General features: G+C 35.9%; 1 protein-coding gene across 1 annotated transcript in view; it reads left to right on the plus strand.

The window, feature by feature from the left end:
• Window positions 1–235: 235 nt before the first annotated feature.
• LNPK (lunapark, ER junction formation factor) overlaps window positions 236–23939 on the plus strand; it is a 77484-nt gene continuing 53780 nt past the window's right edge. Inside the window, exons 1-4 of the mRNA XM_028125677.2 lie at window positions 236–325; window positions 6109–6197; window positions 7711–7752; window positions 8997–9184. Of these exons, the coding sequence (XP_027981478.1) occupies window positions 6171–6197; window positions 7711–7752; window positions 8997–9184 (257 nt within the window). The 5' untranslated portion in view covers window positions 236–325; window positions 6109–6170. The remainder of the gene's footprint in view (window positions 326–6108; window positions 6198–7710; window positions 7753–8996; window positions 9185–23939) is intronic.

Consider the following 23939-nt stretch of genomic DNA (forward strand, 5'->3'; position numbering starts at 1 on the left):
TCCTAATAAATGGCACCCCTGCGACGCGACGATGAGCACCCTACTTGGCCGCGGAAGCCAGATGGACAGGCGTCCTCCGGCCAACCGCCGGACAGGCCCGCCCCAACTGCCCGCCCAGGTCACAGTCACGTGACGGCGGAGCGGCGCGCGCCGGCCGTGGCGCCGATTGGCTGGCGGCGGGAGCGCGGGGTTTGATGGGAAGGAGTTGGCCGGGCCCATCCCTCTGTCAGTGGCGGCTGCTGCCTGCTCCGGAGACAGCTTGCGCGGTGGCCGCCGAAGCTGGCAGACGTGGACGCAAGCGCCGGGCTTTGCCCGCTTCTTGCAGGTAAAACGCTCAAAATGAGGGCAGTTGGGGGGACTCGGCAGAGAGGAAGTGCGCTGAGCTTTTCTCTGGGAATTACGCTCCCGGTTTCCCTGCTTGCCTCTCCCCGGCGCCCCCGCCCCACTCCGAGTGGCCTGAGAGCGCTAACCAGTGTCGCCTCCTGCTCCCCTTGATTTCCCAGCAAAGTGCCAGGGGTGACTCTGGAGTAATAGAGAACCCTTTTGGCAAACCCCCCTCGCCACCGCCTCCCGTGAAGGAGAGGTGGTCTCCCAGCCTTGTTCTCGGAGAGTCCGGGGGGTGATTGGGTTGAGTTGAGCATCAGCTCTTTGGCCCACCTATGTCGAGACGAAGAGTCAGAAGGATCAACGCTAAGCTGTCCCTTTGAGTGTTTTGTCCGTCTCTTTTTGTCTGAGTTTGCGGAGGCGCCACGAATTGGACAGATTGGGAGAGACCGAAAACTGTCAGTGTCATGCTGCTCGGCCCAGTCATGTGGGCGTGGATTACGTGCTGCTCAGAGAAGCCTGTCTACAACCGTTGTTCTTATTTGAGGGAAGGTGGGCGGTGTAAGGGTGGAGGGAAGGGCGAGGTTGCGTAGGTGTCAAACGCACGTCCTTAGGAGAAGAGCAAATCTAAACTACCTCAGTAGTTTTAATTGATGGCTGGCTCGATTGGTGGAGCATGGGACTCTTGATATGGGGGTTGTGAGTTCGGGCCGCATTGGGTGTAGAGATTACTTAAAAATAAAATCTTTTAAGGATAGTTTAATTCTTTAATATTGTGTATGGGGATTGAGAGAGTTGGTATTAGTGAACTCAGTTTTGCTGATGGTGCCCTCATAGTAATAAAACCGGTGACTCACTGAATTTTCCATGTTCCGCTTTTCCCAGTTGGCGTCTGGTTTATGTCACTTGTTTTCTCCTATCTCATTGGCCTGGGTGTCATCATTAACATAACTGACCCTGTTCAACAGCAGTGTGTGTGCATGTGAGTAAGCTTGGCTTCAGGCATGTGTTCGGACTGGCAGGGAATGGCAGGGAATGATAATCTCTTGTTCTCAACAGCCCCCATAGTTCCATTTTAGGAGGAAGTTGATTTTGAACATGTTTTTAAAAACAAGAGTGGTGCGTTTAAAATTAGAATTCTAAGTTTCTCTGTCATCTATTAAGAACAACGCACCACTGTTAATAAATTTACAGTGTTTATATATCATTAACTTCACAGAGAATCTAAGAAGCTATATGGCTATCAACCAGGTATGATTTAATATAGAGAGCTTTCTACTTAATAGTCATTTCTTGGTAGTGTTTAGTTCAGAATGGACATCAACTTATCATGAAGACCAGAATTAATCAGCGTATAATAAAAGTGCTTTTAGAGGTGTACTTCTTTTCAGTAATTTTATTTTTGAGCAATAAATGCGGTGGTTTGGGATATTTCAGAATTTCCTCTTCAGTTATGATATTTGAAAGAGTTCTAGAACAAATCACTTTTAATCTTAAATTGAATAGTACGATAGAGAGGCACTGTTGATGGTGACTGAATAGTTTGCACTTAGGTCTGGAACTTGATAAACATAAAAGTTAACTTTCTTGGCTGTTAAAGGCCTGCAAGATTATTTTAATGGAAGAGTCTGCAGAGTATTTTGTTTTATTTTTTAATACTAGAGCAAATGAGGGCAATACAATTTCAGTTAAAATACAAACTGTAATTTGTTTTTCCAATTTTAAAATTATGAAAATAGGTACTTTATAAGAAGTTAGAAAGGTGTCTATGTGAGGAGTATTGTCTGTACTACATGTGCTTCCTGATAATAGTGATAATAATGGCTATAATTTATTCTGCGCTCACTACTTGTTGGACACTGTGCCAAGTGATATATAATTTCATTTAATTCTTAAAACAGTTCTGTGAAGTGTAGGTATTTTCACCACTACATAGATGTGGAAACTGAGATTAGAGAGTTTAATTTACCTAAGACCACATTGTTAGTATGCAGCTGAGCCATATTTTGATCCAGACTTTTTTTACTCCATTATTTTGGATTTATTTATTTTAGAGAGACAGCAGGGGGCGGGGTGAGGAGCAGAGGGAGAGAGAATCTTAAGCAGACTCCGCGCTGAGCACTGAGCCCCACACAGAGCTCCATGTCATGACCCTGAGATCACAACCCCAGCCAAACCAAGAGTCAGACACTCAACTGACTGTGCCATCCAGGTTCCCCTCCATTATTTTAATACGAACTTGAAGTGAGCTGAAAATTTAAGAATGACATGGCCCAAGATTTTAAATTCTGACACCCAAACCTGAGTGAATATCAGTTAATAGGAAACATTGAAATAATATGGTGGGCATTGTTATTTATTGAAAAACATATTAGATGCCTCCAGCTCTTAAGGTCATGTCAGGTGCCATTGTGATATCAGAGTGGGAAGAGACTATACATTCATGGAAGAGTTCTTGGGGATAAGCCACTTGAGATTGAGCAATCTGTCCACTCAAGGACAAACATTGATTTATGCTTCAGAAAGAAATGCTAGTTATTTGCTTCCCATATATTTTGCATGTGTTGGAAGAGATGGACTAGGAAACGGCAATGACCACAGCAGTAAAAACAGTTTGTATTGAGAAATTAGTTATGTGTCGGGCACTGCTGTAATACTTTCGAATGCATTATGTCACTTAAGCCTTTCGACACTTAAGAGGGTCCTTAACTATCCTTTTTTTCCTGATGAGGATATTGAGTAACTGAGAGGTTAAGTAACTTATTTTCCCAAGGTTTCATAGTAAGTAATGGGCCACAGGAATTGGAGTTAAGATGTTTGTGTGGCAAGGAGGGAAAAAGTGTTTGACAATAGAAGAGGTATGAAATTAAATTAAATTTATTTAATTTTGTTATGCTTTCATATCTTTTGGAAGATACTACCATTACATGAGTATTATAGCAAATTAGCTTTAACAAATACTGGAATTTGGAATTTTAGGAAAGTTGCTGGAACAATGAGGGTTAACTTGTTCTTTACGATCCTGAAAGCATGGATAGGCATTTAATGACTATTTACCCTAATGTCGTTTTAGAGGACAGGTTTTAAAGCATAATACTCTGCTTCAGGGATCTTAAAGGCTAAGCCATAGTTTGATTCATTAACATCAAAACAATTCTCCAAGCAAATAATTGATGTCAAGGTTGGTATTAATTGCAATATTATACAGACATTTCATATTACACTTAATGATGTGCAGAGAACAAGTAAAGGCAGTACTTGCAGACTTTCAGTACCACTTCTGCCCCTTGCTGGTGCTAGCTGCCAAAATGATTTGGCAAATCATTTAGCTACTCTTCCATGCAGATTTAAGCATTCAGATTTAATCAGATGAAGGAATTGGGCCACATGATACACTGTACCAACACTGTCTCTTGTGTTTATAACTTACTTTCCACTTCAGTAGCTCTGTTTACCAGCTATTTGAGAATGTCAGCGGTGCTTTCATATATCTAATATATAAATATTCCAATCTAATTTATATAAAGCAGATTTTATTTTTGATTTTGTGTTAATGAGAATAACTATTTGCTTCATAAAAAGTCACAACTAAAATGCTGTGTCTGGCTATGCTACTTAATATTTTTGGGAGCAAATTACTTCACTTCTCTAGCCTCAGTTTCTGACATAATAAAATTGGATGATAGTAGTATCTAAATAATAAAATTCACGTAAAGCATTTGTTTTAGGGCCTACTAGAGATAAAGTGTTTGTCAAATATTTAACTGGTATCTTTATTGTTGTCATTACTTTTTTAAAAATGTTATTTAAAAAAATTATTTATTTATTTTTTTAGTGAACTCTACCCCCAACATGGGGCTTGAACCCGTGACCCCAAGATCAAGAGTTCCATGCTCTATCGACTGAGCCAGCCAGGCACCCCTGTTATTACCTTTAAATATTAAAAATTCTGATTTGTGATGGCTACAAACTTAACTCGGAGGCCTATAACTGTTACAAACCAAAGTGTGTAGGTCAGTTGTGTATAAAACACTGTGCTAGATAACCATACAATTAGTTCCCAAATAGTAGGGAATTACTATATACTTTGAAAGTACCAAGTTAAATGGTTCATATAAATCCCTGCCCACAACCAGTCACCTTTCTTGGTGAGTATTTTTAGCATCTTAAGAAGGTTTTAAGATCTATTTAATGTTTTAACTGAGAAATTTATACTTCTATTCATTAAAGTTCCTGGACTTCCTACAACTGCATTTTAGAAATTTGAATACTGAGTTAATATTGAAGGATTAATAGTACTTAGGTTGCAACTTAAATGTGACTTATAACATTCATTTATAAACACCAGGATTTTTTAGGACAGTTTGTAGATATTTCTGGTCCTAGAAATCACTTTGTAAGTGAAAGTATTTTATACTTAGGATCTTTGTTATTTCTCTAACCAAGAAAGTCCAAGATCGGTATGCCTTATGCTAATCCAATCTATAAACAGTGTTGCAGAGTGAATGTGTTTACTTGGTACTGGTGTCATTTTTTATTACATTAATGGTTTTAAAAAATGTGAGAATTATGGCCTAACGTTTTTGTGTGTGGAATGAAGTAGTTTTATACACTGACCGTATGTCACTATACCTGGTAAAGATATGTAAATTTGAAAGTACACCTATACTATTTCTTGTTAAAAGGATAAAAACTTATATAATTATGGACTGGTAAATTGATTTACAATCTAAGATGGCTGATACATTTTCATCCACATGGTAATATTGTAATACATTTGAGAGTCATAGAAAAACGACTAAAAGAAGATAGATACACAGCTAGCTGACATGAAGGTCTACTGGCTTGAGGGACTTAGACACAATTTCAGGGAGAAATGTTTATTTGGGTATTGGACCAGTAGTGAACAGAGCAGAGGTCTGAAGATAGGGTAGCTTTGTGTGGTTTTTTTGTTTGCAGAGGGAGAGGAAGAGTGAGAATTCCAAGCAGGCCCCACAACCAGTGCAGAGCCCAACTTGGAGTTCCATCTCAAAACCCCGAGATCATGACCTGAGCCGAAATGAAGAGTGGGATGCTCAACCTACTGAGCCACCCAGGCGTCCCTGAAGATAGTAGCTTTGAATCCTGTTTCTTCTGAGCTATTGGGCAAATCACTGAATGTCTTTTCACTTAATTTTCTTATCTGTAAAATGGTAATAATGAAGGCTATCCTGTGAAAAGTGCTGGTATATTAAGTCTAATTTATGGAAAAGGAAATTAAAGCTCAGAAGCATTAAATGATTTGCTCAAGCTTACTAATAGTCTTGTAACCGTTATTTTCTTCAACATCCATTGGCTTTCTGTTATTACTCATAAAATGATATTATTCTAAACATTGTAAAACACCTCTAATTCCAAATAACTAGTGTAGTTGGGAGACAGCTGAATGATAGAAATGTATCTAAGCATGTAGAATGAAAGTAGTATAGTAAAACTTTTCTTACAACATTAGGGGACCCACTTTAAAGAACAGCAAGTTGCAAAGTGGTATGAATATACACTGCTAAAATGCCTTGCCATTTAAAAGCCTTTTCAGCTTTATTTTCACTTTTAAATATGTTCTGGTGTGGAAGAAGGGATTTCTTGAAGGGTAGATTCTATCCCAAGACTATCTGAACTAAACTTCCACATAAGTGGAGTTCAAAGAAATTAATGTTTTATAGTATTTTGGGGCAGTATTGCAACATCTAAATTTGTGGGTATAGTGTGTGTTTAACTTAAAAATTTTAAATGCTTTATTTCTAGCTGTGAATTCTTTTGGACAGTTGATGATATTTATCATTGTGCCCAGTTTCTACACATAAAAGATGGGTGGATTATTTTCTCGATGGAGGGTAAGTAAAGAAAACTTTCTTTACAGCGAGTTCTTAGTCTAATATAAAGTGTCATATAAACCTACTTGTGAAAATCTTCTTTGTGGTATAGACTTGAGTAGAGCTTGATATTATACCTAATTCTATTTAATTTTCTTCCTTCTCTTATGAGAAGGAGTAGAACTGTTAAAGTTCTACTTGCTATATAGGTATCTTAATGACTGTTTAACATAATTATTTTACTTTGATTTATGAATTATTTTTATTTATGCATTCATGCACAAATGGTTATCTTTTCTTGTTTTCTTCTTCTGTCGCCTACATTTCAATCTTATTGAACTATTTGAAATTATAGTTGTATGCTACATAATACTTATGTTTTTATGGGCTATATCTTTTTGTTTATTATGTATTTGCTGAAGTCATACTAAATACACTTTTAGGAATTAGAGGTTAAAATTTGAAATGCAGTTTGATTTTATTGGTTAAGGCTTTAGAGGATGTATCTCCAATTTAGTGCTATAAAATAAAAAATATATTAATGTTCTTTTCTAATATGAGAGAACAAACTCAGACAAACTACTTTGCTTATTTTTAACTCCTTTTTACCATAATGAGTCTAGCAATACTGGGTAGACTAGTTGCACTGTTACTGGAAATGCTTTGTTTTGGGTTGGTATTCTATTGACTCTCTGCTCCTCCCTTTAAAACTTTATTACAGTTCTGCTTGAGGATCAAATTTATCTACTTTTCCTTTGTCTTTGTTAGGTTGAACCATATGAAATTGCCAATATTCAACCATTTTGACTTACATAAAAAGCAATTTCATACGGTTCAATCTAATGTTAACAACTCTTGTGGGAACTACAATGAATTGATATCCATTGCCCTCCTATATTATTGAGTATATAATTGGTAAGTGGTTTCTCAAGTGTTGTATGAGACATTTTGGCTGGTTTTTATTCTGGGTGTCTAAAAAATATTTTTAACAAACTGCTATAATGAAGCATTCTTAGATGTCTTTTTAAAATCTGATCTTCAGAAAAATAGGAATTCGGAATGAAGGTAGACTATTGATTTTGACTTTGAGAGTCCTCAGTGAACTTTCAGCAGTAGTAAATCAGACCATCTTTAGTCTTGAGCTTTTAAATATATGATTTCTTTTGAATAATAATATCTAAGAAAATTTTTCTTGGAGGAAAACTTCTTTCTCTATAAAAGCATGTTCTATTGGGATTAGGAATGGTAGAAATGAAAAAAAAAGAATGGTAGAATTTGAGCTGTTGGAGTTGAAAGTACTGCTAGGACTAAAAAGTCAAGTAGGAAAATGCTTATTTCTATAACCTTATGTAGTTCTGTTTATAATTATAATTCTATTTAAATCTAAATCTCATTAATAAATAGGAATACATATTGCTTGACAACATTTGAAAAAACTTATTTTTGAATTAAAATGTTCTATGATTTTATAAGTCAAAGTGTTTCTAAGTTAGGGGTAACAAGTTTTAATGTCTCATATCTGTTTCTATAACAGACAAAACCTTCAACTGTAGAAGTTCTGGAAAATATAGATAAGGTATGTTTTTTGGCTCTGGGGTGTTTTAATTCATCTTAGGTATTGCATAAGTATTATTTCAGTATATGTATATTATTTTGGAGACTGGACCGGGTTTGGGAATTTACAGATGATATAAAGTAAGCCTGAGAACTTTAATGTTATTTTATTTCAAAAAAAATCGGAAGTCTCTCAGTGACTTAAGAAGACTGTGTCACTAGAACCTGTTAGGTTGAAATTAGATGTATATAGCATGGTGTAAAGCAATATTACAGATAGGATAAAGTAGATTATAAGATAGTCTGCAACAGTTTTTATCAATCCGAAAAGTCATAAACTTCATTATCAAAGATGGTTATTGCTTAGGAATATTGAGAGTGATGAATAGATGGAAAGAATCTAGTATGGGTCACTGTTTCAATTTTTATTAATTCTTTTTGTAGCCAGATTTTTAAAATTAATTAATTTTTAGCCAAAATTTTTTAGACCTTATACAGGGAGAATTATTATTTATTTAGTTTAATAAATAGTATTTATTGATGTCAATTTCATGCTTGATCTTTGCTAATTTGGTAGGTCAAAAATAGTATCTTAATTTTTTATTTATTTTTAAAGTTTTTATGTATTTATTCATCAGAGAGAGAGAGAGAGAAAGTGAGAGCGAGCACAAGCAGGGGGAGTGGCAGGCAGAGGGAAAAGCAGGCTCCCTGCTGAGCAAGGAGCCCGACATGGGGTTCTATCCCAGGACCCTGGGATCATGACCTGAGCCGATGGCAGATGCTTAACCTACTGAGCCACCCAGGCATCCCTTAATTTTGCATTTAAAAGAGTGACTTGTCACGGGTGCCTGAGTGGCTCAGTCCTTAAGTGTCTGCCTTTGGCTCAGGTCATGATCCTGGGATCCTGGGATTGAGCCCCACATTGGGCTCCCTGCTAAGCAGGAAGCCTGCTTCTCCCTTTCCCACTCCCCCTGCTTGTGTTCCTTCTCTCGCTGTGTCTCTCTCTGTCAAATAAATAAATAAAATCTTAAAAAAAAAAAAAAGAGTGACATGTCAGGATAGGCATTTTCATATGTTTTTAACTTCATTTCTAATTTTCTTTTTCATATTATGTTCTTTTTAAAAATATTGAGGTATTATATTTCATTGACTTTTAAGAGTTCTTCCTATATAATCTATCATTTAAAAATTTTTTTGTTAATATTTTGATTTCTTTATGAAATTTGAGATTCAATTCAATAATATAGGACAATTTTCTCTTAACAGGAAATTCAAGCATTGGAAGAATTTAGGGAAAAAAATCAGAGATTACAAAAATTATGGGTTGGAAGATTAATTCTCTACTCTTCGATTCTCTATCTGTTTACATGTTTAATTGTATACTTGTGGTATCTTCCTGATGAATTAACAGCAAGACTTGCCATGACACTTCCATTTTTTGCTTTTCCATTGATGTAAGTAAATTGTTCTTTTAGTTGACCTTTCTTCTTTTTGAGCAGTTAAAATATATTCAGTTTCTTTTTATTGTGAAATAGTAATGTTTCAGATTGAGTAAATTTGCTTTTTTTTTCCCTTTTGCAAAGTATTTCTTTAAAAAAGTAAACCAACTGTATTAAGCTTTAATTTATAATTCAGCATACCTGAGGAATATGACTCAGTGACATTAGTAATAATGGCTCTATATGAGAATCTTGTAATTCTCTAATAGATGGTCATGCCCCCCTAGGGATATAGGGCAAGGAGTGGGCATTTCAGATTGTGGGTAGTTGTAAGTGAGGGAGGGTTTGTAAAACAAATAAAAAATAACTGCCCCAATGATTCTGAATATATTCTATTCATCCTATCTCTTTTCCCCCTCTTTTTAATCACTGCTATAAAGCCATTGACTCTTATTATAGAAATATTTTATAATATAGCACTTTACTGAAGGTGTGCCATGATTGAGAATTTTGAGAGACAATTGAATAAAAAATTGGTTCATTCACTCTACAGATATTTATAGGTACCAATTTTGTAGATGTTGGAATATAATGGTGTATGGTATACAAAAATACAAAATCTCTGAATGTAGATCTTAGACTACATACATTAAATTAAGTAATAAGTATGATGAGTATCATGAAAGAGAAGTGTCAAATGCTATGGGAACATTTACCAGAGGCTCTAACACTATCTGTGGTGGAGGTGGGGGTCAGGGAAGAGTCTTTGTATTCATTTTCTATTGTTGCCACAAATTTAGCAGCTTAGAACAACACCCATCTGTTGTATCACAGTTTGTATAGATCAGAAGTCCAGGTGGCTTGACTTGGGGTCTCTGCTTAAAGTCTTGCAGGCCTAAATCAAGGTAATCAATCAGTTGGACTGGGATCTTATCTGGAGTCTCTTGGGGGGGAGAATCTTCCAGGTTTAGTCAGGTTGTTTGCTGACTTGTGCCGCATCTCTCTCACTTCCAGTTCTGCCCTCAGCCCAGGGAAAGCTCTGCGTTTCAGGGTTTAACTGATTGTATTAGACCCACCAGGATAATCCAGGATAATCTCCCTTGCTTAGAATCAGCTGAGTAATACTTAATTATATTTGCGAAGTCCCTTCACAGCAATACCTGGATTACTGTTTGATTGTATAACGGAGGATGGAAATCTTGGGGAGGAAGAGAGATAGCTTTAGAATTCTGCCTACCACTGCCTCCCTGAGGAAGTGACCTTTGAGTTTGAGACTCAGAGGATGATTATGTGTTGCAAGAGTGGTGTGACATGGTGGATAATCTTTTAGGCAGAAGAAATGGCATATATGAAGGCCCTCAGGGGAATAGAGAATGGTAGATTTAAAGAATTGAAAGAAGGCCAAAGTCTGGTTTATAGGGAAAGTCTGGATAGTTAGGCAAGGGGTATTTCTTGTGGGCCTTATAATCCATAGTAAGGATTTTAGGACTTAATCTAAGAGTAATGGGAAGCCATTGAAGATTTTTAAGAAGGAATATGATGTGATCATATTGTTATTTTGAAAATACTATTGAGGCTACACTATGGAGAATAAGTTAGAGCGGAATAAGAATGGATCTAAAGCAGCAAGTTAGGTTATGGTTGTCTAGGGGAAAAATGATTGACAGTGATTTGCAACTGAGTGGAAGAGAAGCAGATGGGCTGAATGAGACTTGAATGAATATTGAAGAGACTTCGGAGGTAGAATTGAAGTAGTATGGAGAGGCTCTTGGTGATTGGATGGGTGTGAGGTGACAGGGAATAATTGCCTCAAGGATAAAATTTAAGTGTATGGCTTGGGAAATTTGATGGGCGTGTCATTCATCTAAATAGGGAATACCATCTAAACAGGGAATCCCATGAGGAAGAGCAGGTTTGCTCATTGAGATTAAACTACCTGTGTTCTATTTGGAGAGAGCTGTCAAGTGGGATGGTTAAGTATGAGTATGAAGCTCAGGAGATAAATTTGAATGGGAGATATTAATTTAGAATTGGGCAGCTTATAAATAGAGCCACGATCTGTTCATTCAGTAAATACTGGGCACCTGCAGGGTGTTAGGTATTGGACTAGACCCTAGTGATTGAGAAAGTAGTGACAAGATCTGTGCCTTCATGGAGCTTACATTCTATTGGGATTGGACAGGTAAAAAGTGAGAGACAAGTAAAGAAGTGCAGTGAAGAAAATAAACAGGGTGATAGAGAGGAACAGGCCTCTTTTGAGAAGAACTAATGTACGAGAAAGAATCAGCTTGGAAAGAGTTGGAACCTGTGGAAGATAATTTATATATATACAGTGTATGATAGCATATGTATCCATAGAAAGATGTACGAAAAGATTATCCTCAAAATATTAATGGAAATTCTCTTTGGGTGGTGGAATTTTTAGTAGTTGTTTCTTTCCATATGTTTTTTGGTATTGCTTGAATTTTTTACATCAGTGTATTCTTCAGATCCTAAAAACAAAAACAAAAATCCAAGAGTTGAGGGAAGGTCTTTACAGGAAGAGAGAACAAAAAATACAAAGGCTCTCAGGTAGGAGAGAGCATGACTTATTTTAGGGTCAAAAAGATCAGTATAAGGAATGTGTGATTGAGAGAAAAAGTGATAGGGGGTGTGTTTGCAGAATCAGGTAGTATCTGGATCATGGGAGGGTCAATGGCCTAGGAGTTTATATTTCATTTTGGGTGAAATGGGAAGCTTGTAAAGGTTTTAGTGGAAGAATGGCATGATGAGATTTAAGTCAAGAGGATCATGTGTACTGCCTGTGGAGATTGAGGAGGACAAGGGTAGAAACAGGGAGATCAGCTAGGATGCTGTTATAGGAGTTTAAAGGCAAAGATGGATTTGACATCCCAGTGGCAGTGGAGATGAATAGATGACTTGGCAGTATTTCAGAACTACAACTGAGACAACTTGGCGGGAGGAAGTGGAAGGTAAGGGAAAAGAAGGAATTGGGTGATATTTAGGTTTTTTAGTTTGACATTTGGCAGGTGTAGGATCTCTTTTTTTGGGACTGATGTAAAAAAATTTGTTTGTTTAGTCTTTAGTGCAGGGCATATTTTCAAGTTGGAACTCCTGGAGATCACAAAATTATAGCTTTGTATATAGATAAAAGAGCCAAAAATTGAGTGCATGCATATTACCAAATAAAATCTCTGCCATTTTGTTTATTTTTTTTCTCTTTTGGAATTTTTTGGAATGCTTCTTATCCCAGGTGTGGCAGTAGATTTCATAATGCTGAGCCCCTTTCCCTTGTTCGTTTCTAGTTTTTTATAAAAAGAGGGGAGAAAAGAAATTTAGAAAGGGAATAAATGTGTTTGAAGCATCTTGAAAAAACTCATTTGACCTCCATTTCCATATGAAAATTGATTTTTTGATTATGAAAGATTTTTATCTACTTGCAAAAGAATGACAGGGAACTTTACTGTGCTAATTGTAATGGCTCTTCACCATCTGATTTACTGGATCTGCTATTATGCTGCAGAAGACTTTTTTTGGGCAAATAAAGCATATTACTAATTGTTCTTAAAAGTAGAAAAATGTAATTTCTTTAAGAATGTCTGTTATTTCTTCAGTTTGATCTTTCTACTATTTTGAGTATGAGGCTCTATTATCCTTACTGTGTCCTTCTGCCTGTTCTGCATCACCTGCATCTAGTATTTCTTGGTTTGTTAGGCTTCAGAGCCATTTCTCACTTTGTCTCATTCACATTTGTGACCTGGTTCTCAGCTGCTGCAGCTTCTATTTCACTGAGCTCTTCACTTTTGGAAGCATAGGCCAGTTATCAAAGAATAGAATTGTCCTCCTGATTGATGACAATCAAAAATAAAATACAACAACGTGAAAGTAGATGTTGTGGTATGTAGAAGGAAGACTTACTACAGGACATTTTCTTTTGTGTGAGCTATTGCCTTAGCTTATTCCTGGACTTTTTTCTTTTGGAAACAGAAATTTTGAGGTGTAGACCAGGGTTTACTTAAAGAAATGGAAGCAGAAAGAGCAATAAAATGTAGTGTTTTACTTATCACTGTCTATACTGATTATATAGCTTAGAAATCTACCTGATAACTGCAAAAAGTGACTGTTATTTCTGCATTCCAGGTTTCCCAAATGCTTTTACTGGACAGAGAAGTCATGGATTCAGGACTGAGCATATATTACATAATCATAACTATCTTAAAATTATCTTTTGTGATAGAATATCAATATTCTATATAAGATGCTGTAATTTTTATTATATCTTCTTTCCTTCATATGGAGGAACTTGGTATGATTCCAGCCTATTATGTTTTTGCCTCTTAGATTCAGTAATTTATATCTCTGATCTTTTCAGCTATTACTGAAACAAATTATAATCTAAATGCTGAACTTATTTCATAGGAGTCATTAAGGCTATGGTCCATGGTGAGGGAAGGTTTGGATTACAGTTTAAATTTTGTATTTCTTGATTATGCTGCCAAGTATGCATTACTGTGGGAATTGGTTCATTTTCTAAGAATGAACAACCATTAAGCTTTGTCTCCACCCTTAGCTAACTCTACAAGCAATCTTAGACTTTTACTTCTGGATACTTTATTCTTACAGATTATAACTTTCTAGAAATTTCATTCTCTGTAAGATCATTACAGAGGCTTATTGGCATAAAACATTGACTTTCCCAGAGGATTTAACAATATTTTCCTTCTGTTTTTTTTTTTTTTTTAAATTCCTCTTAAAATGGGGTTAGGGAGGGGAAAAGTTAAGCAAAGAAACTGAGGAAGGTTGTCTTATCCCTGTTTTTTTATGTTTTCTTGTTTTTTTTTTTTGTTTGTTTTTTTCCTACTTAAATTGAAAGCCATTTGAGGATAGGGCTTTGATCTTACACAGCTTTTAATGCCTCCTTCCTGCTCCCCCTCAAACTAACTGGTAAGGGCGCCTGGGTGGCTCAGATGGTTAAGCGTCTGCCTTCGGCTCAGGTCATGATCCCAGGGTCCTGGGATCGAGTCCTGCATCAGGCTCCCTGCTCCTTGGGAGCCTGCTTCTCCCTCTGCCTCTCTCTCTCTCTCTTTCTCTGTCTCTCATGAATAAATAAATAAAAAGTTAAAAAAAAAAACTAACTGGTAAGAGATATTTCCTCAATCCATCTAGAAGAGTTGACAAGCATAGTTTGTAGCCTTTTGAGGAAAGTTAAACATTTCTTTCATGGCACTCTAATAAGAATACAAAGTACCTTTCATCAACTGTGGTTGGCTCTTAAAGGAGAAGGTATCTGTGAACATCTCTTGATATTTACTCAAGGAGAGTATTTTTTTTTTTTTTTAAAGATTTTATTTATTTATTTGAGAGACAGAGAGAATGAGAGAGAAAGCACATGAGATGGGGGGAGGGTCAGAGGGAGAAGCAGACTCCCTGCTGAGCAGGGAGCCCGATGCGGGACTCGATCCAGGGACTCCAGGATCATGACCTGAGCCGAAGGCAGTCGCTTAACCAACTGAGCCACCCAGGCGCCCTCAAGGAGAGTATTTACTAAGAGGTTTTGCTAGGTAAGAAATCATTTTGCAAGCATCCATTTTACAATATTGATAGATACTTGAATATTGATGGTTGATAGATATTTGAATATTGATAGTTATTCACTTGATAGAATTCTGTACTTAAAGAATAATGTACTGAGACATAATTAAGAGACAGATCCTGTTCTTGGATGGGAAGATTTAGTATTGTTATGAGATTAGTTCTCCCTAAATTAATCTAAAAATATGTGGTCACAATAAAAATATCAACAGTACTTCAAAAATCTTGGCACACTTATTCCATACCTTTAAAAAAAGGATTTACTTATTTATTTGAGAGAGAAGGGGGAGGGGCAGAGGGAGAAGGGAGAGAGAGAGAATCTCAAGCAGAATCCCCACTGAGCATGGAGCCCAACAAGGGGCTCAATCTCAGGACCCCGAGATCCTGACCTGAGCCGATATCAAGAGTTGGACACTCAACTGAGTAAGCCACCCAGGTGCCCCTCCATACTTTTTAATGGAAAAATAAACACATAAGAATAGTCCTGAAAATTCTAAAAAAGGAGAGGAATGAGAAGCAGAGGTCTGCCAGGCATCAAATACATTATAAAACTTCATTAGTTAAAAGTTTGCTATAGTGTATAAATAGTGTATAAAATAATTAAAAGTTTGGCACAGTGTATAAATAGTGTATGAATTAATTAAGTTTGCCACAGACCAAAGAAAGAGACACAAGAATCCAGAAATAAATCCCCAAAAGAATTTTTGCATATGATATAGTATGATCTTTATGGTTTTTATATATGATAAAATGACATTTCAAATCAATGGTGTTGAGTTATATATAAAAAATTTAATAAATATTTAAAATATATAAAAATATATAAAAAGAATTAAAGTTAATTCAATTAAAGAAAAAAGCTTGATTCCTGCCTTATTCCTTATACCAAAATAAATCACTGTTATTAGTTTGTCGGAATGTGAAGGTAATTCTTGCTAAAGCTTTTGATAGTTAAATAAACTGGCAGCATAGTAAACATAGTTCTAAATATTGATACCTGTATATCTTTTCATTTTTAGCTTTATATATTGCTAAATTTCATCTAAAAACAATAAATTGGATGGGGGTTATGTGGTTGTTGGAAAGACAGCATCTAAATTTGACAGAAAGTACTTCATGTATGAAAGTTGGTGAAAAACCTTCCATGTTTTGTTTGGAGGTTTGTGGAATGTTAATCCTTTTAGTAAAAGTGAGGAAGGTTTGATTATATTGATTGAGTTTTAGATATTCTGCTATATTTTAACATTTAGCATTTTTAATTCTAGTACAGTAAAGCACTAAGTATTAAGGATTTAAAATATTTACCATAATTTCTGTTATATTGAGGTTATATTGAGGTTCCAAGTATTCCGTTAGTATACCTTTATAATTTTATAGTGCAAGTCACTAGATTATATATAACAGAAATTCATACTGTACTAATTTTTCAAATAGTATCAGTTTCATTCAGAAAAGAACAACTGGGATGATTTGATGAAATAAGGGAGAGTTTTTAGTATATTTTAGAACTGATTGTATATTTGAACTTACTAATTTTCCATACTAATTCTCTGTTCCGCTACAAGAATCATCTTGTTTTTTTTTTGTTTTGTATTTTTTTCACTATTTTATTTATTTATTTGACAGAGAGAGAGAACACAAGCAGGGTGAGCTGCAGAGGGAGAGGGAGAAGCAGGCTCTCCACTGGGCAGGGAGCCCAACATGGGGCTGGATCCCAGGACCCTGGGATCATGACCTGAGCCGAAAGCAGACACCCACCCAACTGAGTCACCCAGTTGCCCCCATCTTGTTTCTAATAAGTTTTTCAGTTGATTTTTTTGAGTTTACAAGTGTTGGGGCACCTGGGTGGCTCATTCGGTTAAGTGTCTGCCTTCGGCTCAGGTTATGATCTCAGGGTCCTGGGATCAAGTGTCATGTTGGCTCCCTCCTCAGCAGGGAGTCTGCTTCTCCCCCTCCCTCTGCTCCTCTTTCACTATTGCTCTCTCAAATAAATAAATAAAAAAATCTAAAAAAGTTTATGAGTATTCAGACATTTGTGAACAGCAATAATTTTACCACCTTTCATATTTTTTGTCTGATTTTTTTTTTCTTTTGGCTAATTATGTTGGCTAGTACCTCCAGGACAATGTTACGTTATAGAGAAAATAGTGAATATTCTGGACTTGTTCCTTGGGAATGCTTCTAATGTTTCCCCATTGGACATTATTTTGACTTTTGGATTGAAACATTTTATCATGTTAAGGAATTTTCTACCCACATTTAGTTTTCTTTTAAATCAAGAAAGATTGTTGAATTTTGTTAAATGCTATTTCATTATCTATGGAAATAGCCATTTGATTTTTTCATCTTATATCCCTTAAAATGATAGATTATATTAAATATTGAATTCAAAGATTGAAATCCTGAATTCCAGGAAAATTTCTACTTTCATAGTTGTAATCATTTTTTATAAACATTAAAAGTTTTTATTTTTTAATGCTCTAGGATAGTTTAAATAGAACTGGCATCTGTGCTTTATAAGTTTGGTGGTATTCTGAGCTTGGGGCTTTTTATGGAGGGTGGCTCTTAACTTTTTAAATTCAGTAGTAGTTAATCTTTTTGGTTTTCTGCCTCTTCCAAGGTTAGTTTTGTTAATTATATATATGTAATTACTCATTCTACAGTTTTAAAGATTTATTTATTTTTTGCGAGAGAGAGAGAGAGAGAGCAAGAGGGGCAGAAGGAGAATCTGAAGTAGACTCCACAGTGAGCCTGAAGCCTGATGCGGGGCTCATCCCACAATCCTGAGATCATGAGTCTAAGATCACGACTGGAGCAGAAACGAAGAGGTGGGTGGTCATCTGACTGCACCATCCAGGCGCCCACTCATTCTACAGTTTTAAAATATATTTCTGTAGAGTGTTGTAATAGTAGTAGTCATCACTGTCTCTTACTGATTTAAAAAATTTTTTGTATGGGGCACCTGGGTGGCTCAGTTGGTTAGGCTTCTGACTCTTGATCTCAGCTCAGGTCTTGATCTCGGGGTCATGGGTTCAAGTCCCGCATTGGTCTCTGTACTGGTTGTGGAACCTACTTAAAAAAAAAAAGTTAAAAAAATTTTTTTGTATCTATGATTATTGCTTCCTTATTGTTTCTTATTTTGTATATTTGTACATTTTCTCTTGTGATTGTTTTTATTGTTTATATATCCTTTTTCTCTCAAAGAACCAGCTTTTAAAAAATTACTTTTTATTCTTTTTTTCCTCTTAGGCTTATTTTATTCCTGTAACTTAAATTGGATACTTAATATATTTATTTTCATTCTTTCTTATTTATTAATGCAATAAATACACTATATGTGTATTTGAGGTCATGATATTTTCTGACCACTGCTTAATTTTATTCCTCATGTTTTGATATGTAGTGATTTGCCTTGGTTATTTTCTAGATACCATGAATTTTTTTTTTAATTTAGTGTTTGTAATTTAAGCATTTTTCCCAGGTGATAAATGTGGGTTTGTATGTTTGGTCTCTGGTTTAGTTACTGTTTCTAGTTTTACTGTATTGTTTTCAAAGCATATTGTTTAATATTTCTACCTCTTTGAATTTATTGAGATTTTTTTGGTCGTATGCTATTTGGTCAATTGTTGCCTTTCACGAACACTTGAAGATGTATTTTTTTTTTTTCAGGTACGTAGAGTTTAATAATATCAATGAAAACTACCTTCTTATGTTGTATAGTTCTGTATTCTAGTAAGATATTTCAACTTCTCTCTGTTTAGTTTTGCTTTATGAATGTTCTTTTAAAAGAAACCTTTTTGTTTTGAAATAATTATAGATTCACATGAAGTTGCAAAAAAACACAAAAAAATGTACAAGCAGGTCCCATGCATCCTTCACCCAGCCTTCCCCAGTGGTAACATCTTGCCATGAGTACAGTAAAATATCACAACCAGGAAACTGATGTTGGTTCAACTCATAGAGTCTATCAGATTTTACCAGTTTTACATGCACTTTTGTGTGTGTGTTTTATATTTCTACGTAATTTTATCACATCTGTAGCTTCATGTCACTACCCCACAATTCAGATTCAGAACTGTTTTAAAACCACAGGACTTGGATTGCTTGGCAGGCTCAGTTGGTGGAGCATCATGTGGCTCTTGATCCTCAGGGTCATGAGTTCAAGCCACACTTGGGTGTTGAGATTGAATAAATAAATAAATAAATACCACAGGGCTCCTTTTTGCTATCCCTTTGTAGTTATACCAACCCTCCTCACCTGCCCCATTCGTAACCCTTCCACCTACTAATCTGTTTTATATCTCTATAATTTTGTTATTTCAAGAATTATAAAATGAGGTCGCATAGCTTATAATCTTTTGAAACTGGCTTTTTTCATTTGGCATATTCTTGATATCCATTCAAGATGTTAAGTGTATTAATAGTTTCTTTTTATTGTTGAGTAGTATTCCATGGTAATGATGTACCACAGCTTGTTTAACTATACACTTGTTGAAAGACATTTGGATAGTTTCCAGTTTTTGGCTATTACAAATAAGGCTTCTGTGAACATTTTTATATAGGCATTGTCTGAACATAAGTTTTCATTTCTCTGGGGCATATATTCAAGAATGTAATTTCTGGGGCATATGGTAAGTACATGTTTAGTTTTTAAAGAAACTGCTAAACTTTTTTTTAGAGTAGATGTACCATTTTACATTTCCACTGGTTGCATATAAATGATCTCTTTTCTCTACATCCTTGTCAGCATTTGGTATTTCACTATTTTGATCATTCTGATAGGTATGTAGTGATATTTCATTGTGGTTTTAATTTGCATTTCCCTAAGGGCTAATGATGTTGAAACTCTTTTCATGTATTTATTTGCTATTAATATCTCCTCTTCTGTTCATGTCTGTTCATGTCTTCTAATTTTCTAATTGGGTTAATGGTCTTTTTGCTGTTGAGTTTTGAGAGTTCTTTATATATTGTAGATACAAGTTATTTGTTGGGTATATGGTTTGCAAATATTTTTTACCAGTCTGTAGTTTATCTTTTTAGTCTCTTAATAGGGCTTTTGCAGAGCAAAATTTATTAATTTTTCCTTTTATGGATTGTGCTTTTGTTGTCAAGAACCCTTCCCTAACTATAGGTTCTGAAGATTTTCTTCTTTTTTTTTCTATGCATTTTTTCTTCTAACATTTTACACTTAAATTCATAAGCCATTTTGAGTTAATTTTTATATAAGGTGTGAGGTTCGTGTTGATTTCTTTTATTTTTTTCTTTCTTTCATTTTGCCCATGGGTGCTGCGTTGCTCCAGCACCATTTGTTGGAAAGGAGCTGCATCATTTTTTAACACTATGAAATCACTTTCTTTTTCTAGTTTAAAGCTTTCTTGGGGGGGTGGGGGGACGGGGAGGTTCTTGAATTCAGCTTTGTGGGGTATTAAGATACAACCCTTGTTTTGTTAGTATTTGCCTAATATACTTTTGCCCATGGTTTTATTTTCTTCAACTTTAAAAAACTCTTAGTTTTAGGTATTAGTTTATATTATAGGGTTGGGTCTTATTTTTATGATCTAGTCTGAAAGTCTTTTGCTCTGAAGAGTTCAGCTCATTTACATTTATTGAGAGGAAAGATGTTGGTCTAGGTTTTGGAACATAATTTTGCATTTTGCCTTTTTTTAAAAAAAAAACTTAAAAATAAATCTCTATGTGGTATGTTTACTTTACTTTTGCCCAGTTATTTGTAGGAGGCTTGTGTGAGTATAGGCGCATGTCTTTCCACATTCCAGGCTATCTAGAATTTTCATTATGATCCGGGATTTAATGTGCTAGTTTGTTCAGCTTTTATCTTTCCCCAGCCAATGGGGTTAGGCAACTGTGTATTTTTTCCTAATACAAAACCTCTTTTCTCTCCTGCCATAGAAACAATGTTCTTTGTAAACAGGGTGTTTCTCAATGGTTTCTCTTTAAGTTCTGTCTTTTCTGTTTTCGTTGTTGGAACCAAACTGAGGAGTTTCTGCCTATAGCACGTGTGCCTTCTTATTGTTATAAATATGGGCTTTAGGCTTTACACTTTGAGAAATTTGTCTTGCTACCGCTTTGTGAGATAAGCAGTTTTCCTTTTCTGCTTGCACTCTTGATCTCCATGATCTCCATTACTTTTGGGAGACTGTCCACATATTTTGAGAGTTGGGTTTTAGCTGTATCTTATTTTACCAGGACAGGAATTTGTTTTTGTTTTTGATCTCCTTGTTTAGAATATTTCCTTTTTTTAAAAATCTATTTGAGAGAGAGAGAAAGAGAGAGCGAGCAAGAGAGCACAAGCCACGGGGTTGGGGGAGAGGCAGAGGGAGAAGCAGACTCCCTGCTGAGCCGGGAGCCATATTCGGGGCTCGATCCCAGGATCGTGACCTGAGCCCAAGGCAGACGCTTAACCAAGTGAGCCACCCAGGCGCCCCTGTTTAGACTATTTCTAAGAGGAGAAGAGGGAAATGGAAATTATGCCACTGTTGTCAAAGTAGGACTCAGTAATAGTGTCTTTAATAGCTTCACAAAACATGTTGCTCTATTTTCATAAATTATATTTAATTATTAAGAAAGCAAAAACCGGCCTGGTGATGGGTATTGAGGAGGGCACATTCTGCATGGAGCACTGGGTGTTATGAACAAACAATGAATCATGGAACACTACACCAAAACAAATTATGTAATATATGGTGATTAACATAACAATAAAAAAATAAAAAAAAAAGCAAAAACCTTTATTGCAGTAACTAGCACATAGATTTCTGAAGTACCTTTTTCCCCCCTAAACTTTGTTTTAAAAATACAAAAGAATTTCATTTAATTTAGCCTTGAAGATTAACATACTATATATGTTCTGTTGTTCAAGTCTTGAAGGAAATATATATTGTTTGATAGCTCATTTTCTCCAGCAGTAGTTCTGATAAAAACCAAAAGGAGAACCTCTTGTCTGCAAAGGGGATTACTGTGTTTTATTTTGAAGTAAGGGAGTATATTTCAAATCTTGTAGTTTTTACACTTTGAAAATTATATATGCTTTTGAAAAATAAGAAAATTTACTGATTTCCTATGGAATTCTAGTCACTATCTCTACAGTTCCTTCCAGTGTTCTCTGTTTTCCTGTACTTTTTTTCTTTTTTTCTAAATCATCTCTCTGCTGCCACTATTTCAGCGGGTTTGTAGTGGAGAAATAGTATGAGTTTCCTGTTGTAGGATCCTTGAGAGTTATGAGCAGTATGTCTAACCTCTCCTCTCCCTTCCCTTGATAAGGACAATGCTCAGTGTCTTTTATTGCTTAGGTAGTTGTCTGAGTCATAAAAATGAATCACCACAACATAAAAAACATGTTTTGGTTATCTATTGCTATAATAAGTTGCCCCAGAACTTAGTAGCTTAAAACAACAAATGTTTATTATCTCTCACAGTTTCTGAGGGGCAGGAAGGAATGTGGGAGCAGTTTAGTTGGGTGGTTCTAGCTCAGGGTCTTTAATCATATATAAATTGCAGTTAAGCTGTTGGCTGGAGCTACAGTTACCTCAAGGCTTAACTAAAGATATGGAGAATTTACTTCTAAGCTCACACATGTAGTTTGCAGGCCTCATCGCTTCACTGGCTCTTTGCCAGAGACCTCTGTTTTTTGCCACATGGGACTTCCCATAGAGTTCCCTGAATGTCCTCATGTCATACTAGCTGGCTTCCCTTAGAAGAGAAGAAAGATGGTGAGTGGAAGAGAACTAACATGGAAGCTGCAGTCCTTTATAACCTAATCTTGAAGTTACATACTCTTACTTCTGCCATATTCTATTGGTTACACAGGCCAACACTGGTAAGAGAGGACTACACAAGGTGTAAATACCAGGAGACAGGGTTCACTGGTGACTACCTTGAAGGTGAACTCCCAAGAATAGCAATGAAGTATTTTAGAGTAAAGAAATACCATAAATTCAGATACAATGTTTTTCTTTTCTTTTCTTTTCCTTTCTTTTCTTTTCTCTTTTTTTCTTTACCTTCTCTTTACCTTTTCTTTACCTTCTTTTCTTTACCTACCAGGAGCGAGGGCTGGAGGGGCAGAGGGAGAGAGAATTTTTTTTTTTAATTTTTAAAATTCTTTATTTAAATTCAATTTAGTTAGCATATAGTATATTTTACTAGTTTCAAGGGTAGAATTTAGTGACTCATCAGTTGCATATAATAACCATTGCTCTTTATATCAAGTGCCCTCCTTAAGGCCTATCACCTAGTTACCCCATTCCCCCACCCACCTCCCCTCCATCAACCCTCAGTTTGTTTCCTAGAGTTAAGAGTCACTTCTGGTTTGCCTCCCTCTTTGTTTTCATCTTAATTTATTTTCTCTTCCCTTCCTCTATGTTCATCTATTTTTTTTCTTAAATTCTACGTATGAGTGAAATCATGTGGTATTTGTCTTTCTCTGACTGATTTATTTCTCTTAGCATAATACCTGCTAGTTCCATTCACATCATTGCAAATGGCAAGATTTCATTCTTTTTGATGGCTGAGGAATGTTCCACTGTGTATTTATACCACATCTTCTCTATCCATTCATGTGTCGATGGACATCTGGGCTCTTTCCAGACTTTGGCTGTTGCGGACATTGCAGCTATAAACATTGGGGTGCATGTGCCCCTTCAGATCACTATTTTTGTATCCTTCAGATAAATACCTAGTAGTGCAATTGCTGGGTGGTAGGGGTAGTTCTATTTTTAACTTTTTGAGAAACCTCCATACTGTTTTCCAGAGTGGCTGCACCAGTTTGCATTCCCACCAACAGTGTAGGAGGGTTCCCCTTTCTCTGCATCCTTGCCAACATCTGTCATTTCCTGAGTTGTTAATTTTAGCCATTCTAACCAGTGTCAGGTGGTAGCTCATTGTGATTTTGACTTGTATGTCCTTGATGCTGAATGATGTGGAACATTTTTTCATGTGTCTGTTAGTCATTTGTATGTCTTCTTTGAAGAAATCTCTGTTCATGTCTTCTGCCCATTTCTTGACTGGGTTTTTTGTTTATTGGGTGTTGAGTTGGGTAAGTTCTTTATATATTTTGGATACCAGCCCTTTATCTGATAAGACATTTGAAAATATCTTCTCCCATTCTGCCGGTTGTCTTTTCGTTTTGTCGACTATTTCCTTTGCTGTGCAAAAGCTTTTTATC

Source organism: Eumetopias jubatus, unplaced genomic scaffold, assembly GCF_037043125.1.
Source record: "Eumetopias jubatus isolate StellerSeaLion01/CBP00866 unplaced genomic scaffold, mEumJub1_p1.0 scaffold_3, whole genome shotgun sequence".
NCBI lineage: Eukaryota > Metazoa > Chordata > Mammalia > Carnivora > Otariidae > Eumetopias > Eumetopias jubatus.